Source organism: Capra hircus, chromosome 2 (assembly GCF_001704415.2).
Source record: "Capra hircus breed San Clemente chromosome 2, ASM170441v1, whole genome shotgun sequence".
Lineage (NCBI taxonomy): Eukaryota > Metazoa > Chordata > Mammalia > Artiodactyla > Bovidae > Capra > Capra hircus.
This window is the reverse complement of record NC_030809.1, coordinates 59248182-59267468: the sequence shown is the minus strand read 5'-3', so window position 1 is coordinate 59267468 and position 19287 is coordinate 59248182. Positions and strand designations below refer to the sequence as shown.

Below are 19287 nucleotides of genomic sequence, written 5' to 3'. Positions count from 1 at the left end.
TTTTTGTTTTATTTCCAAGTTTCAACTTATTTTTGCTGATAAGAGAGAGTTGATGATGTGTCCCTAGTCACATAGCAGCCACCACTTCCACAAAGGAAGCTGGAATAAGAAAGAACCCCAAAGTGATTGCTGCACAATTGCATCAAAATGTCACAGCAATGTTAGTATATTGGATTGTGAGAACTGTTTGTCATGAGTGCCCTTGCTCCTATTCTTTTAGTGAATTGTAGGCTTCTTTTGTATTTCAAGGTCTCCTGGGCTTAGCCATAAATACACTCTGGGGTGGTTGGGACTAGTAGGGAAAATTCTTAAAGCTTATAATTACAGACTTAACTTTATTGACTTATTTCTTTGAATGGGCTTATGGTTCAACTTTTGATGTAATCTCTGTTCTCAGCAGGGTCTCCCTGGAGAAAACTAATCAGAGTGATTTCCAGGGGCCCTAACATCCAGGAAACCCCGAAACTGCTGTCAGTCAGGTAATGACTTGGCCTGGCAGCCAGCCTGGAAGAAGTAAATAGCTTCTCTGGCTGACTCTAGAAAAGACTTGGGGCTCATAGCTATTGCAAGAAGTTGGTTTAAGGCTGTTTTTGATAGTGACTTTACTGGTGATACTTCATCTTTAAAAACTGTGGCAGAAGGAAGCACAGTGAGGGGTGAATTGGCTCTCCTTTTTATGAGATGGGAGATGATCCTTTTAGTCGAAATGGTTCATGTTGCAATTCCAGACTGATTAGGATTATGGTGGCCTTTCCTGCCTCATCGTCTTCTTTTTAAAATCATTTGAAAGAACATTTTTTACTTTTTAAATTTAAATTTATTTTATAATATAGTTGATTGACAATCTTGTGTTATTTTCAGGTGTACAGCAAAGTGATTCAGTTATACATATACATATGTCCACTCTTTTTAGATTTTTTCCCATGTAGATTATTACACTGTATTGAATAGAGTTCCTTGTGCTACACACTAGGTCCTTGTTGGTTATCTATTTTACATATTGCCAGTATCATTTAGTCAGTCACTCAGTTTTGTCCAACTCTTTGAGACCTTATGGACCACAGCCAGCCAGGCTCCCCTGTCCATGGAATTCTCCAGGGAAGAATACTGGAGTGGGTTGCCATGCCCTTCTCTGGTTTTACGTATAGTAGTGTGTATATGTTAATCCCAACCTCCTAATTTATCCCTCCCCCCTTCCCCCAATGGTGACCATAATTTCGTTTCCTTGTCTGTGTGTCTATTTTTGTTTTTTAAATAAGCTCATTTCTGTCATTTTTTTTCAAACTCCATGTGTCAGTGATATCATATGGTATTTGTCCTTCTCTCTCTGACTTACCTCACTTGGTATGACAATCTCTAAGTCCATTCATGTTGCTGCAGATGTCTGCCCCATCAAATGATGTTCTCTCAGGGGTATCTCCAGATGAGATGCAAAACTGTACCTCAGAGAATTCTTTGGGAAGACAGTTGGACCACTAAATCAACCACCTAGAACTGTGTTGGGAGTGATCCCTACTGCTCCACAAATCTGTGGGCAACAGAAACCGTAATAATTCAAGTGCTTGCTTGTTTCTTTCTCCTTACCCTGAATTATAAATAATAACCACATGGGGATTTCCATAGAATACCCATATACCACTCTACTGGGCAAAATCTTGGGCCTTGTCAAACTGCTAAAAAGAAAGCAAATGCTTATTTTTGGCTTGTGGTCTTGGGGGAAAAGAAAAAAACAGAAAACCTTTACAGAAAACCAAGATGAATATTACATATGCACTCCAATCCACACCTCAGCCACAAACATGCTGATTCTGGGAAAGATGTTTGCTAATGTCTAAATAACACGTAGATTAATAAAGGATTTTTACAGATATACATAATTCTAAATATAGCGAAGTGGTTTGTTTTTGAAACTTGAAATAATTTTTAAATTACTCAAAAAAGATCAGAAGAATTATGCAAATATACATAATAAATGAAAATTAATTTTAAATTAATCAGTCAATACACAAATACATGTTTGCTATAAAATTATTCAATAATAATCCTAGTGCTGTTCCTAGAGACAACTGATATTAGGCCGCTGTGATACTTTCCTGGCCTCATTTGAGGCAGTCACATACATTTAAGTACACTAAGGAAACACCATGCAGTATTATTATTTGTGTATTTACATAAGCAGGGCTTCCCTGGTGGCTCAAACAGTAAAGAATCTGCCTGCAATGCAGGAGATGTCGGTTACATTCCTGAGTTGGGAAGATCCACTGGCGAAGGGAATGACAACCTACTCTAGTATTCTTGCCTAGAGAATTCCATGGACAGAATATCCTGGCAGGCTACAGTCATGGGGTTGCAAACAGTTAGACACAACTGAGTAACGAGCACTTTTCACTGTTTTGACTTTTTTTTTTTCTTTTTTACATAAGCAGTATACTCATATGTGTTATACCACAGTGTGCTTGCTCGTTTTTTTTTGTTTGTTTGTTTTGTTTTGGTTTGGTTTTTTACTTAATATGTGCCATGGGAAACATAGCATGTCAGTATAAATCACATATGATTTTAAACTGCTATATTGTATTTTACTAATATTTTTAGTTTTTGTTTATGTTATTGTTTTGTTTGGTGCTATTTTTATGTCTTTATTTCATCTGGAATTTGTTTGAGGTAGTATTATAACTTTATTTTCCAAAATATTATTTCTATCTCCATTTATTTCATGGTTCTTTTTCTCCCTCGCTACTTAGAATTCATATATATATATACATATATAAGGTATGAAATATATATATATATATTGTAAGGTATGAAATCTCTCTATATACAGAATGTGTTTCTGAAATGGATAACCAACAAAAACGTATTGTATAGCACATTTAACTCTGCTCAATGTTATGTGCCAGTCTGGATGGACGGGGGTTTTGAGGGGATATGGACATGTATATGTATGGCTGAGTCCCTTCACAGTTCAACCGAAAATATCACAACATTGTTATTGCATATACCCCAATGCAAATGTTTTTGCTGTTTAAAAAATTAAAATAAAAAGATATTGAAAAAGAAAAATATGTTTCTGAATTTCCTGTTCTGTTTTATTTATGTAGTTTTCTTTCTAGGTCCTGTTTCAACAACATACTTATAGGGTATATTTTAATATTGAATAGAACATCCATCTCTGCTCCACCCCTCCCCCACCCACACAAGGATAGATGATTCTTTTTCAACACTCTGTTAACTATTAATAATTATTTTCTTTCTGGTTCTTAGAATTCGCTTTTCATGTTATATGAAAATAATTTTTCTTGGGTTATTCTCTGGGATTTTATTGCATTAAAGAGAATAACTATACATTCCTAAATTATATCAAAGCATGTTCCATCTATTCTAAGTGAGTCAAGGTAAATTTTCTTTATTTTCTTTTTTACAGTGATTTACAGTCATAGATCTTAAGTTAATTTCTAGATGTTTGTTTGCTTTTTGTTGATGAATAAGATGCTTTTCTTGCTATCACATGGTATAATTGGTTATTGTTGCTCTATAGGAACATTATTGATTTTGAATATTGATATTTATACCCATCCACATTCCTGTATATTTATTATGATTGGAATAGCTTGCCATTTTTATTTTGGGAGCTAGAACTAAGGATGGAGGTTCATAGCACTGTACAGGATGGGAAGATCAAAACCATCCCTAAGAAAAAAGAAATGAAACAAGGCAAATGGTTGTCTGAGGAGGCTTGATAAATAGCTGAGAAAAGAAGAGAAGTAAAAGCAAAGGAGAAAGGAAAATATACACCCAATTAAATGCAGAGTTCTAAAGAATAGCAAGGAAAGATAAGAGGCCTTCTTAAGAGAACAATTTAAAGAAATAGAGAAGAATAATAGATGAGAAAGACTAGATCTCTTCAAGAAAATTAGAAATACCAAGGGAAAATATCATGCAAAGATGGACATAATAAAGGATAGAAACAGTAAGAAGCTAACAGACATAGATTACACAGGGGAAGTGACAAATAGTTTCAAAGGATTAGATCTGATAGAGTGCCTGAAGAACTATGGATGGACGTTCATGACATTATAGAAGAGACAGGGATCAAGACTGTCCCCCAAAAAAGAAATGCAAAAAAGCAAAATGGCTATCTGAGGAAGCCTTACAAATAGCTGTGAAAAGAAGAAACGTGAACAGCAAAGGAGAAATGCAAAGGTATACCCTTTTAAATGCACAGTTCCAAAGAATAGCAAGGAGAGACAGGAAAGCCTTCCTCAGTGATCAGTGCAAAGAAATAGAGAAAAACAACAGAATGGGAAAGACTAGAGATCTCCTCAAGAAAATTAGAGATGCCAAGGGAACAATTCATGCAAAGATGGGCACAATAAATGACAGAAATGGTATGGACCTAACAGAAACAGAATATATTAAGAAGAGATGGTAGGAATACACAGAACAATACAAAAAAGATCTTCATGACCCAGATAATCATGGTGGTATGATCACTCACCTAGAGCCAGAAATCCTGGAATGCGAAGTCAGGTGGACCTTAGGAAGCACTACTACGAACAAAGCTAGTGGAGGTGATGGAATTCCAGTTGAGCTATTTCAAATCCTGAAAGATGATGCTGTGAAAGTGCTGCATTCAATATGCCAGCAAATTTGGAAAATGCAGCAGTGGCCGAAGGACTGAAAAAGGTCAGTTTTCATTCCAATCCCAAAGAAAGGCAATGCCAAGGAATGCTCAAACTACTGCACAATTGCACTCATCTCACATACTAGTAAAGCAACAATCAAAATCCTCCAAGTCAGGCTTCAAAAGTACATGAACTGTGAGCTCCCAGATATTCAAGGTGGATTTCAAAAAGACAGAGGAACCAGGGATCAAACTGCCAACATTCACTGGATCATGGAAAAGCAAGAGAGTTCCAGAAAAAAGCATCTATTTCTGGTTTGTTGACTATGCCAAGGCTTTGACTGTGTGGATCATGACAAACTGTGGAAAATTCTTCAAGAGATGGAAATAATAGACCACTTGACCTGCCTCCTGAGAACCTGTATGCAGGTGAGGAAGCAACAGTTAGAACTGGACATGGAACAACAGACTGGTTCCAAATAGGGAAAGGAGTACGTCAAGGCTATGTATTGTCACACTGCTTGTTTAACTTATATGCAGAGTACATCATGAGAAACGCTGTGCTGGAAGAAGTGTAAGCTGGAATCAAGATTGCTGAGAGAAATATCAATAACCTCAGATATGCAGATGACACAACCGTTAGGCAGAAAGCTAAGAACTAAAGACCTGATGAAAGTGAAAGAGGAGAGTGAAAATTGGCTTAAAACTCAACATTCAGAAAACTAAGATCATGGCATCTGGTCCCATCAGTTCAGTTCATTTCAGTTCATTCAATCAGTCATGTCCAAGTCTTGTGACCTCATGGATTGCAGCATGCCAGGCCTCCCTGTCCATCACAAACTCCCAGAACTTACACAAACTCATATCCATTGAGTTGGTGATGCCATCCAACCATCTCATCCTCTGTCCCCTTCTCCTCCTGCTTTCAATCTTTCCTAGCATCAGGGTCTTTTCAAATGAGTCAGCTCTTTCTGTCACTTTTTGCAAATAGATGAGGAAACAGTGGAAACAGTGAGAGACTTTATTTTGGGGGGCTCCAAAATCACTGCAGATGGTGACTGCAGCCTTGAAATTAAAAGACACTTAATCCTTGGAAGAAAAGTTATGACCAATCCAGACAGCATATTAAAAAGCAGAGACATTTCTTTGCTAACAAATGTCCATCTAGTGAAAGCTATGGTGTTTCCAGTAGTCATGTATGGATGTAGAGTTGGACTATAAAGAAACCTGAGCACCAAAGAATAGATGTTTTTAAACTGTGGTGTTGTAGAAGATTCTTGAGAGTCACTTGGAATGCAAGGAGATCCAAACAGTCCATCACAAAGGAAATCAGCCCTGAATATTCACTAGTAGGACTGATGATGAAGCTGAAACTCCAATACTTTGGCCACCTGATGCAAAGAACTGACTCACTGGAAAAGCCCCTGATTCTGGGAAAGACTGAAGGTGGGAGGAGAAGGGGATGACAGAGGATGAGATGGTTGGATGGAATCACCGACTCAATGGACATGAGTTTGAGCAAACTCTGGGAGTTGGTGATGAACAGGGAGGCCTGGTGTGCTGCAGTCCATGGGGTTGCAAAGAGTTGAACACAATTGAGCAACTGAACTGAGCTGAACAGGCACAGAAGAGATTAAGAAGAGGTAGCAAGAATGAAGAGCTACAAAAAAAGATCTTAATGACTCGGATAACCATGATGATGTGGTCATTCACCTAGAGCCAGATATCCTGGATTGTGAAATCAAGTGGGCCTTGGGAAGCATTACTATGAAGAAAGCTAATGTAGATGATAGAATTTCAGCTGAGCTATTTCAGATCCTAAAAGTTGTTGCTCTTAAATCACTTCACTCAATATGCCAGCAAATTTGGAAAGCTCAGCAGTGGCCACAGGACTGGAAAATATTGTTTTCATTCCAGTTCCAAAGAAGAGCAATGCCAAAGAATGTTCAAACTACCCTGTGATTGCACTCATTTCACATGGTAGAAAGGTCCATACAATTGCACTCATATCACATGCTAGAAAGGTTATGCTCAAAGTCTTTCAAGGTAGTCTTCAACAGTTTGTGAACCAAGAACTCCCAGATGTTCAATCTTTATTTACAAAAGGCAGAGGAACCAGAGATCAAATTGCCAGCATCCATTGAATGGTAGAAAAAGTAAGAGAATTTCAGAGAAATACTAACTTCTGCTTCATTGTCTATGCTAAAACCTTTGACTGTGTGAATCACAGCAGAATGTACAAAAATCTTAATGAGATGGGAATACCAGTATACAGTACCTGCCTCATGAGAAACCTATATGCAGGTCAAGAAGCAACAGTTAGAACTGCACGTCAGAACAATGGACTGGTTCAAAATCAGGAAAGGGCTCAGTCAAGAAAAACTCTCCAGAAAGCAGGAATAGAAGGAACATACCACAACATAATAAAAGCTATATATGACAAATCCACAGAAAACATTATCCTCAATGGTGAAAAATTGAAAGCATTTCCCCTAAAGTCAGGAACAAGAAAAGGGTGCCCACTTTCACTGCTACTATTCAGCATAGTTTTGGAAATTTGGACCACAGCAATCAGAGCAGAAAAAGAAATACAAGGAATCCAAATTGGAAAAGAAGAAGTAAAACTCTAACTGTTTGCAGAGGACATGATCCTCTACATAGAAAACCCTAAAGACTCCACCAGAAAATTACTAGAGTTAATCAATGAATATAGTAAAGTTGCAGGATATAAATTCAACACACAGAAATCCTTTGCATTCCTATACACTAATAATGAGAAAATAGAAAGAGAAATTAAGGAAACAATTCCATTCACCGTTGCAATCAAAAGAATAAAATACTTAGGAATATATCTACCTAAAGAAACAAAAGACATATGAATCAGTTCAGTTCAGTTCAGTTCATTTGAGTCACTCAGATGTGTCCGACTCTTTGTGACCCCATGAATTGCAGCACACCAGGCCTCCCTGTCCATCACCAACTCCTGGAGTTCACTCAAACTCACATCCATTGAGTCGGTGATGCCATCCAGCCATCTCATCCTCTGTCGTCCCCTTCTCCTCCTGCCCCCAATTCCTCCCAGCATCAGAGTCTTTTCCAATGAGTCAACTCTTTGCATGAGGTGGCCAAAGTACTGGAGTTTCAGCTTTAGCATCATTCCTTCCAAAGAACCCCAGGACAGATTTCCTTCAGAATGGCCTGTTTGGATCTCCTTGCAGTCCAAGGGACTCTCAAGAGTCTTCTCCAACACCACAGTCAAAAGCGTCAATTCTTCAGCACTCAGCTATGAAACACTGGTGAAAGAAATCAAAGAAGACAGTAATAGATGTTCATGGATCAGAAGAATAATATAGTGAAAGTGAGTATACTACCCAAAGCAATCTATGTATTCAATGCAATCCCTGTCAAGCTACCAATGGTATTTTTCACAGAGCTAGAACAAATAATTTCACAATTTGTATGGAAATACAAAAAACCTCAAATAGCCAAAGCAGTCTTGAGAAAGAATGGAACTGGAGGAATCCACCTGCCTGACTTCAGGCTCTACTACAAAGCTACAGTCATCAAGACAGTATGGTATTGGCACAAAGACCGAAATATAGATCAATGGAACAATATAGAAAGCCCAGAGAAAAATCCATGCACCAATGTACACCTTATCTTTGACAAAGGAGGCAAGAATATACAATGGATTAAAGACAATCTCTTTAAGAAGTGGCACTAGGAAAACTGGTCAACCACTTGTAAAAGAATGAAACTAGAACACTTTCTAATACCATGCACAAAAATAAACTCAAAATGGGTTAAAGATATAAATGTAAGACTAGAAACTATAAAACTCCTAAAGGAGAACACAGGCAAAACACTCTCTGACATAAATCACAGCAGGATCCTCTATGACCCACCTCCCAGAATATTGGAAATAAAAGTAAAAATAAACAAATGAGACCTAATTAAACTTAAAACCTTTTGCACAACAAAGGAAACTATAAGCAAGGTGAAAAGACAGCCTTCTGAATGGGAGAAAATAATAGTAAATGAAGCAACTGACAAAGAATTAATCTCAAAAATATACAAGCAACTCCTGCAGCTCAATTCTAGAAAAATAAATGACCCAATCAAAAAATGAGCCAAAGAATTAAGCAGACATTTCTCCAAAGAAGACATACAGATGGCTAACAAACACATGAAAAGATGCTCAACATCGCTCATTATCAGAGAAATGCAAATCAAAACCACAATGAGGTACCATTTCACACCAGTCAGAATGGCTGCGATCCAAAAGTCTATAAGCAATAAATGCTGGAGAGGGTGTGGAAAAAAGGGAACCCTCTTACACTGTTGGTGAGAACGCAAACTAGTACAGCCACTATGGAGAACAGTGTAGAGATTCCTTAAATAACTGGAAATAGAACTGCCTTATGACCCAGCAATCCCACTGCTGGCCATACACACTGAGGAAACCAGAATTGAAAGAGACACGTGTACCCCAATGTTCATCGCAGCACTGTTTATAATAGCCAGGACATGGAAGCAACCTAGATTTCCATCAGCAGATGAATGAATAAGAAAGCAGTGGTACATGTACACAATGGAGTATTACTCAGCCATTAAAAATAATACATTTGAATCAGTTCTAGTGAGGTGGATGAAACTGGAGCCTATTATATGAGTGAAATAAAAAATACAGAGCCAGAAAGAAAAACACCAATACAGTATATTAATGCATGTATGTGGAATTTAGAAAGACAGTAACAATAACCCTGTATGTGAGACAGCGAAACAGACACAGATGTATAGAACATTCTTTTGGACTCTGTGGGAGAGGGAGAGGGTGGGATGATTTTGGAGAATGGCATTGAAACATGTATAATATCATATGTGAAATGAATCGCCAGTCCATGTTCTATGGATGATACAGGATGCTCAGGGCTAGTCACTGGGATGACCCGGAGAGATGGTATTGGGGGGGTGGGGGAGGTGGGAAGGGGGTTCATGATGGGGAACATGTGTACACTGTGGTGGATTCATGTTGATGTATGGCAAAACCAATACAATATTGTAAAGTAATTAGCCTCCAATTAAAATAAATAAATTTACATAAAAATAAATAAATATAAGAAAATAAAAGACTATATATTGTCACCCTGCTTCCTACTTCTATGCACAGTACATCATGTTAAGTGCCTGGTTGTATGCATCACAAGTTAGAGTCATGATTGCCAGGAGAAATAGCATATGTATCAGAAATATCAGATAACCTCACCTATGCAGATGATATTACCGTTATGGCAGAAAATGAAGAGGAACTAAAGAGCCTCTTGATGAAGGTGAAAGAGGAGAGTGAAAAAAACTAGCCATAAGCTCAAATTCAAAAAGTAAAATCATGGCATTCAGGCTCATCATTTCATGGCAATAGATGGGGAAGAAATGCAAACAGTGACAGATTTTATTTTCTCAGGCTCCAAAATCACTGCGGACAAGTGACTGCAGCCATGAAATTAAATGTCACTTGCTTACTCCTTGGAAGGAAAGCTATGACAAACCTGTGCTGTGTGCTCAGTCACTTCAGTCTTGTCTGACTTTTTGCTACCTATGGACTGTAGCCCACCAGGCGCCTCTGTCCATGGGATTCTCCAGGGACGAATACTGGAGTGGGTTGCCATGCACTTCTCCAGGGGATCTTCCCAACACAGGAATCACAAACCTAGACAGTATGTTAAAAAGCAAGACATCAGTTTGTCTACAAAGGTCCCATATAGTCAAAGTTATGATTTTTCTCGACCATAAAGCAAGATGGACCATAAAGAAGGCTTAGTGTCAAAGAACTTATGATTTTGAACCATGATGCTGGAGAAGACTCTTGAGAGTCATTTGGAGTGCAAGGAGATACAACCAATCCATCCTAAAGGAAATCAATCCTGAATATTCATTGGAAGGACTGATGCTGAAGCTGAAGCTCCAATTCTTTGGCCCCCTAATGCCAAGAGCCGACCCATAGGAAAAGACCCTGATGCTGGGAAAGATTGAAGGCAGTTGAAGAAAGGGATAACAGAGGATTAGATGGTTCGATTGAATTACCGATTCTACCGACATGCGTTTAAACAAACTCTGGGAGATAGTGAAGGTCAGGGAAGCCTGGCGAACTTCAATCCATGAAGTCACAAAGAGTCAGACATGACTGAGAAACTGAAAAACAACAAAGAAAATCCCGATTTTACTTTGTAGACATCCAGTTAGTGCCACCTGCATTATTTCATAGTGTGTGTTTATTGATTCCTAAGCAAGCAATCTCTGTATCTCGCAAAAGGTAAACAGACGCATGCCTTATCCTTAAGGAAATGACATTTTGCAGTTAGAACTTCCACTGGGATTTCCTTCTGGTACCCAAATTCTGCCAATTGAAGGGGCAGAAACAAAAGAAAAAAGTCACTGATGGTTAGCGCATTTGTTTTGTTTTGCTTTGTTTTGTTTAACAAGTACATGCTAAACTTGCTGCTACTGTAGAATTTGAAATCTGGGTAGTAATGCATCTGCACATCACTCAATTCTTGACTTCAGGCAAAGTAATTTATATAGATAACAGCTGCTCCAAGTTCAAGGAGAGAGAAAGTGTGAGAGGGAGCGTATGACACTGTGTAGTTTTGTGAAACAGGACCCTGACCTGGCACATCCAATGTTGTTCCAGAGAAAAGGTCCTCAGCAAAGGAATTTTGTTTGAATGTGTGTGATCCAGACTGCAGGCACACATGAGAGAAACAGAGGCTCTTGTTCAGGGAGGGTACAAGGAAATGAGGTGTTTTTCTGGAAGCAATGAGCATTTGTTGAGCTGACACAGGGCAATTTTCTAAGACAGACTAAGAATGATGATGGTAACCTTTTTAAGAGTTGATTCATACTCAGTCCAAGAAAACATCATCATAATGAGGACACTTAATATCAAGGGCCAACAGAAGAGAGTCATATAAAATTGCTTCTATGTAGGCTGGTGAACTAATAGTTTAGGCTGTCCAGAAGATTGGTGTGGAAGAGAGAATAAATGTACATGTGTACATTACTTGGTGGGAGAATCCACGGAAGAGATGAGAAGAAGAAAGTGGAAGCAGTACTTAGTTGTAGTACTGACCCAAACTGTAACCAAAAGTGGGGTCTGGATGCTCACTGCTTGAAAGTCAATACTGGAGAGGAAAGCTGGTAGAAAGTAAAGTTTTCTTTATTTTGGAGGTTGCCAACTTGGGGAGAGGGCAGACTCCTGTCCAAAGTGACAATCAGTGCTCAACTTTTAAAGGGGGGGTTCAGGAGCGTATAGGCAGAAGGAGGGGGCTACATGCAAAAACAGCAGTCAGTCCTAACAGTGTTTTGAAATTGGTCATGAAGTGGTCTGATTAGCATCATCTGGATTGTTTTGGGTACAATTATCTTCAGTTCTGGGTGGATTTGTTCCCATTTCTTTGGGACCAGTTCTCCCAACTGTGATAACTTATGTAATGGCTGCAATCTGGTCATCATGTAGTAAACTTCCAACTGGTGGAAGTTTCAGTATGTACAAGACAGCTCATAGGGGATGGCTCAGAATATTATCATATACCCTGAGAAGGAACTAAAGGTCCTTGACTTTGTTTAGTGGCTAAACTATTATTTTGTCCTGTTTGACTGCTTTCCTTCCTTTCTGCATCTTCTCACTTCTCTGATTAAATTTATTCTGTGACTAAGGTTTTTCTACAGACAAAGGCAGGCAGAGGACATGGGGCAGGGGAGGAAGGACCATATATCCTTGCTCCATTATCAAAATAGTCTAATCAAATAGCTCATTTTAGGATTTTTAGGGCTTTGAAGGTATCCAGGCATTGAAGGTCAAGAGATCCCAGTCTGACTCCTGGCTCTGGAATTGATTCTTGACTTTGGCCAAAGCAATTTCTTTGTCATTAAGTTTCTTCAACTCTGTAATGTGAATAATAGGAAGAATTTCTTCTTTCCAAATGAATATTAAATGAGTTAGTTATACAGTTTCTAGCATATAGTATGTTTCAATTTTTTTTTTTAGAATTGGAAGCGTTGTTCTGATTCTTAAATACATTGCTTAATCTAGATTAAGTGCAAGCCTCAGAAACATGATTCTCAGCTATTTTAAGAATAACTTCTTTTTATTACTATGTTTCTTGTGGTTCTTTTCCCAAGTTTATAGTAAACTCTAGGCAAGAAAAAGATAAATAAGATAAAAATTTATGAGACCAACAGCTGAAAATTCAAACACCTTCAAGGGCCAGAAAGGCAGTCTGAAAGAATGAAATTGTCCTAGTAGGGAATGGGGCCAAGTGGACAGTTCTTATCCTGTCATAAAGGAACTGATCCCAGGGCAGCTGAGCTTTGTCAAGCAGGAAGTAGCTTTTTTGTTAACAGGTCTTCAGATTTTTAAATGGAAGGCTTACTAGAATTTTTTAAATTATTCATATTTATTTACTCTGGGCCAAACCCAGTGCCAAAATAAGGGTATGGTCTTTTTTGTTTTTAAGTTGAAGTATAGTTGATTTACAAAGTTGTGTTAGTTTCCGGTGTACAGCAGTGATCAGTTATACAGATACATATTTTTTTCATATCCTTTTCTGTTATAGGCCATTACAAAATATTGAGTGTACTTTCCTGTGCTAAACAGCAGGACCTTGTTGGTTACCTATTATATATAGTAGTATGTATCTATCCATAGGGTCACAAAGAGTGGGACATGACTGAAGTGACTGAGCACAGCACCCACAAGAAATTTAAACAAGTATTTACTGGGTCTCCTGTTGTAGCAGGAGAGAGTGAGAACAAGTAATATGTTCCCTTGCTTGCTTTCTGAGTAGGGATCTAGCTGATTTCTTATATGGTGTGAAGGTAGGGACAGGTCCAGGAGTCAGGCCAGAGGGATGGTTTAGGTGGAATCAGTCCTGAATATTCACTGGAAGAACTGAGGCTGAAGTTGAAGCTCCAATACTTTGGCCTTGATGCCAAGAGCTAACTTGTAGGAAAAGCCCTTGATTCTGGAAAATACTGAGGGCAAGAGGAGAAGGCGGTGACAAAGGATGAGATGGTTGGATGGCATCATTGACTCAATGGACATGAGTTTGAGCAAACTCTGGGAGATAGTGAAGGACAGGGAAGCCTGGTGTGCTGCAGTCCATGGGGGTCACAAAAAATCAGACGCAATGGAGTGACTGAACTAAATAGATGGTGTTGTGTGCAGGGGGCATGCACAGTACTCTGTTCTGATTTTTCAGAAGTGGGAGTTGGGTTCTTTCGTTTTTTTTTTTTTTTTTTGTATCTTGTTGTCCATAAATTTGGAGTGGGAAATGGCAACCCATTTCATTATTCTTGCCTGGAGAATCCAATGGACAGAGAAGCTCGCTGGGCTATAGTCCATGGGGTCACAAATAGTCAGACCCAACTGAGCGACTGAGCACACCCCCACATCCATAATTTGCCCAATTGTGAACACACACAGTTATTTTCAGTCCCTTACAGTTTCTTTGTATTTTGTTGCTCGAGAAAACATTTCTCCAGGTGCAAGCACTGCAGCAAATAAATGATCATCCCAGGTCCCAGCTTTTCTCAGTTTAAGGAATTAAAGTGAGGGTGAGAAGAATTCAAGACTGTGGCTCTTAGTGTGGAGAGATGCTGATGGATCCAAAGATAATTAAGGGTGCAGATGAATAGGACAGGACTGAGGGAGAAGGACGTGAGTGAGAAAGGGGAGTAAAGATTGTGGCAGCATTTTCTGTATAGTATTCAAGTTCCAGGGAAGATTCACACCTCCACCAACACAACGCAAAATAGGTGACCTTATCAGAAAAGGGAGCATGCTTACCACCTGATTGGGCATGACTGTGTGGGTGGGGAGCATCTTTCTTGAAGCACTCTATTCTTAGTATACAATATTGCCTCTCCATAAGAAAAAGGAGCCTAACCTCTAGTTTTTCTCCCTCTTAAAGAATAAAAAGCAGCCAGGAGAAAATGGAAATTTAATTCATTGTGCAATTTGGTTCATATTCATTGTGTCATTGTGTTTTACCAGAATCTGCAATTGAAATGACCCCCTTTTTTCAGGTCATTCTCACCATACTTTATATGTCTCAAACACCAAGGAGTGTATTTCTGCTAGAAACACCATACTAGCCACTTCTTCATTTATAAACGTGTTGACTAAGTCACACACAAGCAAATGTGTAATAGATCTTGCATTCTCCACCTCTGCTTAGAAGAAAAATGCCACTAACAAGATATATGAAGAGTTATACAAATCCACCACAGGCAGTGACTACAAAATAAGGGGAAAAATAAAACAAAACATTTGCCTACATAAATTCTCCTCTCTTTATTCTACACCATCTCTAGGAAAGAAATAATGAACCTTTCTTCATGATCTGCTTGTGTTTATAATTGATTTATCTTGTGGTTGAAAGGAGATTTACTCACTAAAATTGAGACAGACAGGAGAAAGCAATTTGGGTTTGACCTTCTGGCCTGCTTGGGTATCACTTATCAGAACTGAAAACAGAGTGGAGTTCTATCACTCCTTCAGAATAAAACATTAAATTAATTCTTTAGAAACATTTTGTCCCGATCTTGCAGGAGCAGCCAGTGAATACTGTACATATATTTATGGATCTGATAACCTGGTGTGATTCAGAGATGGCAGAATTCTCCCCACTTTCAACTCTTGCTTTTTGAAAATCCTTTTTATGTGTTTATTTTTATTTGTTTATATTGCTGTACCAGGTCTTAGTTGCAGCATGTGAAATCTAGTTCCCTGCCCTGGGATTGGACCCTGTATCCCTGATTGGGAGCTGGGAGTCTTAGCCACTGAACCACCAGGGAAGTTCCTCAACCCTATTGCTAACTAACATTTTGTCCAACCTGCCATGCTTGCAGATATTTTGTTCACATTATATGTTCATTTATCTAACTTACAGCTTTGTTTCTTATTTATTGTAATATTCCTGGTCAGAGATAACATATTTAGAATTCATATTTGTATCCACTTTGATATGAGTATATTTTTATCGAGTCACTTGCTGGACCAGGATTTAATAAAATTTTAGCATGAATGATTACAAATAAATGAGGCTCAGAAAGGAGAGATGATTTATACGATAAACAAATACCACCTTATTACTGCCATTGTTTTCCAACTTACCTTTCCTCCATTAGGACACTCTGTAGACCTTGGAGACTTTAATGTGTCCTCCATTTTTCCAAGCAACTGTAGGCTTTAGGCCAAAGCATTGAACTTGAAATAGAATTTGTGTTTTGTAAGGACAGGCTGACTCTGTATTCTCTCTGAACTCTCCCAGAATTCCCAACACCAAATCAATAACTACTGATGGAATTTGGCTTAATTCTTGGCTTATTCTCTCTGCACACATTTTTCTAATATCCTCTGGTTTAGGTTGGTAGAATTCTATGTTTCCAACAGTGACAAAACATTCTGTCACTTTGAATCTCCTCTGTTCCTGATTAATTTGCAACAAGCGTTGCAACTCTTTCTGAAGCCTTCAAGATGTACCCTCAGGTGAAAGTTGGGTTGCAATTCTTTTCTGCATTCCAGAAGAAGAAATTTATTTTCAAAATAATGATTTGGGGGTAATCACTGGGAGATATATATACATATACGTGCATGCACACAGACACAGTCTACTAGTTCTAATCATTGTGAGGCTCAAGAGAAAAGAACAATGATTAAGGATGTAGCATATTCCATAATCTAAACTAAGCCTTGTAAATAAACACATGAAATAGACTGATTCTTATTTTAGAGATCAAGAAGCTGAGGCTTAAGGTATTCAGTCATTATGTGGTCATTATTGTCATTAGGTCTAATGGCTATTGGCATGGAGTTTGACGCCATGTCTGTCTGGTCCTAACATCCATCTCTTTATAGTACTTGACACAATGCTGCATAAGCTTTACAAAGTGAAAGTTGCCCAGTTGTGTCTGACTCTGTGACTCCATGGACTGTTGCCCACCAGGCTCTTCTATCAATGGAATGCTCCAAGCAAGAATACTGGAGTGGTAGCCATGCCCTCCTCCAGGGGATCTTCCTCCCCCAGAGACCAAACCCAGGCCTCCTGCATTTCAGGCAGATTCTTTACCCTTTGAGCCACCAGGGAAGCCCAAGCTTTACAAAGCTTGTTGCCTTTTTCTAACTCAGTGTAGCAAACAGCTTGCTTCTAACATTGTCGGAGGGACAGTCCCACTCTGAGCATTCACCTTCAGATAAATGTCTGCTATAGACAAAGATTGGGGCGTCTCTGTTAGCTCAGTTGGTAAAGAATCTTCCTGCAATGGTGAGACCTGGGTTCAATCCCTGGGTTGGGAGGATCTCCTGGAGAAGGGAAAGGCTTCCCACTCCAGTATTTTGGCTTGGAGAAGTCCATGGACTGTAGTCCATGGGGTCACAAAGAGCCAGACACAAGTGAGCAACTTTCACATCACTTTAGAGGAAGAATACATTTTATTTCATTTGCAAGGAGCCCAGGCATCTGAAGTTTCTATGTTAAACATGTCAAGTGGAGGATTCCACATGGACCATAGTTTATTTTATTTTATTTATGTATTTATTTTTCGAGTGGGAGAGTACTTTTTCCAGCCTAGAAACACATGCCCTTTTCCCCAGGCTCTTTGAATTTCTAATTCTCACTGGAAACTTTAATAGAAAAGTCCAACACATCATGCCAACAGATTACTAATTAACTATTATCAGTTTGGGGATATTAAACCTCAAAAATGTGAGAACAGTACCTTATATTTTTTCTCCTTTTATTTTTCACTGCTCAGGGGGAACATCATCAAGACAGAAAGGCTTCCTAGGATGCATACGCTCCTTACACTTGAATGGGCAGAAACTGGACCTGGAGGAGAGGGCAAAAGTCACGTCTGGAGTTCGGCCAGGATGCCCAGGCCATTGCAGCAGTTATGGCAGCATCTGCCACAATGGGGGCAAGTGTGTGGAGAAGCACAGTGGATACTTCTGCGATTGCACCAGTTCACCATATGAAGGACCCTTTTGCAAAAAAGGTACAATAGAAATCTATGTTTTCCCCACAGGTTGTGTTTTAGTGCCTACAGATTGTAGACATGTCACAGGAAACTCATGCCCTTAGAGAGTCCTCAAACATTCATTTATTCTCCCTCAATTTCTCTCTCTGCAGACTCTTTGGATTGCTTCTCAACATAATTACATATACACATCCTTCATGTGTGTGGTGGAGAAGGAAATGGCTACCCACTCCATTATTCTTGCCTAGAGAATCCCGTGGACAGAGGAGCCTGGTGGGCTACAGTCCATGGGGTTGCAGAGAGTAAGACACGACTGAGGAGACTTAGCAGCAGCAGCAGCATGTGTGTGGATACTGGCAGTACAGTTGAATAGGATAGAGAGTAACAGGAAAACACACTTGATGTGGTCTAGAGCCAGCTGAGCCCTGGGAGAGGCGGCCTGTCATTTCTGTTGTACTAACTTTCCTAATTCCAATTTCTTCATCCACAAATGTGATCAAATAATCATAGAATCTAGCCCTGGAAAATCTTTAGAGACCTTGAAGCCATCCTGAATCATTTTTACAATAGGGAGTGTATAGGTAAGTTAATAAAATCCATATCATGTATTTAAAAAAAATAAAATCTCTCAATTCTGCAGGTGACATGAGTGGGGTCTGAGGCTTTAAAAGCCTTGCCCAAAGATTCACATTTAGTTCCTAGGGGGCTGAGAATGGAGCACAGGCATCAAAACCCCTGCCCTAGTACCTTTCCACACTTTCCAAATCCTATAAATTAATTTCATTGGCAAAAGCTAATCATGTTGGATACACACACTTGAACAAGGAATGATGCTTATGGTGTAAATTCTCTAGATAAGTTAAAACTGACTACAAACTATAAAAATTCACGATTCAGTATCAATACCTAGTGTTTTTCAACTAGAAGGACAATGATTTGGTCTACTATCAATCTTTGCAGACTCTCCTAAAGTTTATTCTATTGATGGAAAATAAAGATTGTTGAACAAAAAGTGTAAGCATTAGTTCAAGAGCAGCATTTAAACTATTAAAATAAAATATTTTAATCACTGTGAAACACCATTTACATACAAACAATGATAGGAATTACAAATAATTCTCATCAGTTCATGAAAACACATCTTTCAAACACCAGTAACAAACAATGTTTTATTTCATTCAACTTACTCCTAGAATTTAAAAATAATAGGGGAAAAAAACCTACTGAATGTTCTTTTTAAAAGACTGTAATTTAAACTCCTCATTCATTGATGCTGGCCTCCTCCCCAGTTAGTTTGAATCATTTGCTTGTTGTTACTGGAAAGCATTGTACTCCTTGGGAGAAAATTACCGGTACAAATTTTAGGGCCAGCAAAGTGTCAGGCATGCATGGAAGGCTGAGCTAAAGCAGGTCCTGTGTTGTTGGGCTGTTCATGTGAGCTCCCGGGTTTTAACATTGGTGGAAGTCTGTGGAATAATTTCCCCTGAAATTTGGAATGCCACCCTTAGACTGGCTCTACATGCTAGAAGAAGCAAATGCAGAAAAAGCATTAGCAAGCCCAACTCACTAAAATCTGCTAGCATTATTTTACAAGATCTATAACCAAGTGTTAGTTTGGGAAAAAAATAAAA

General features: G+C 38.8%; 1 protein-coding gene across 1 annotated transcript in view; it reads left to right on the top strand.

Annotated features, from left to right (window-relative positions):
- The window catches only part of CNTNAP5 (contactin associated protein like 5), a 1089942-nt gene that overhangs the window by 912149 nt on the left and 158506 nt on the right, over nt 1-19287 (top strand). Inside the window, exon 18 of the mRNA XM_018061606.1 lies at nt 17435-17674. Within this exon, the coding sequence (XP_017917095.1) occupies nt 17435-17674 (240 nt within the window). The remainder of the gene's footprint in view (nt 1-17434; nt 17675-19287) is intronic.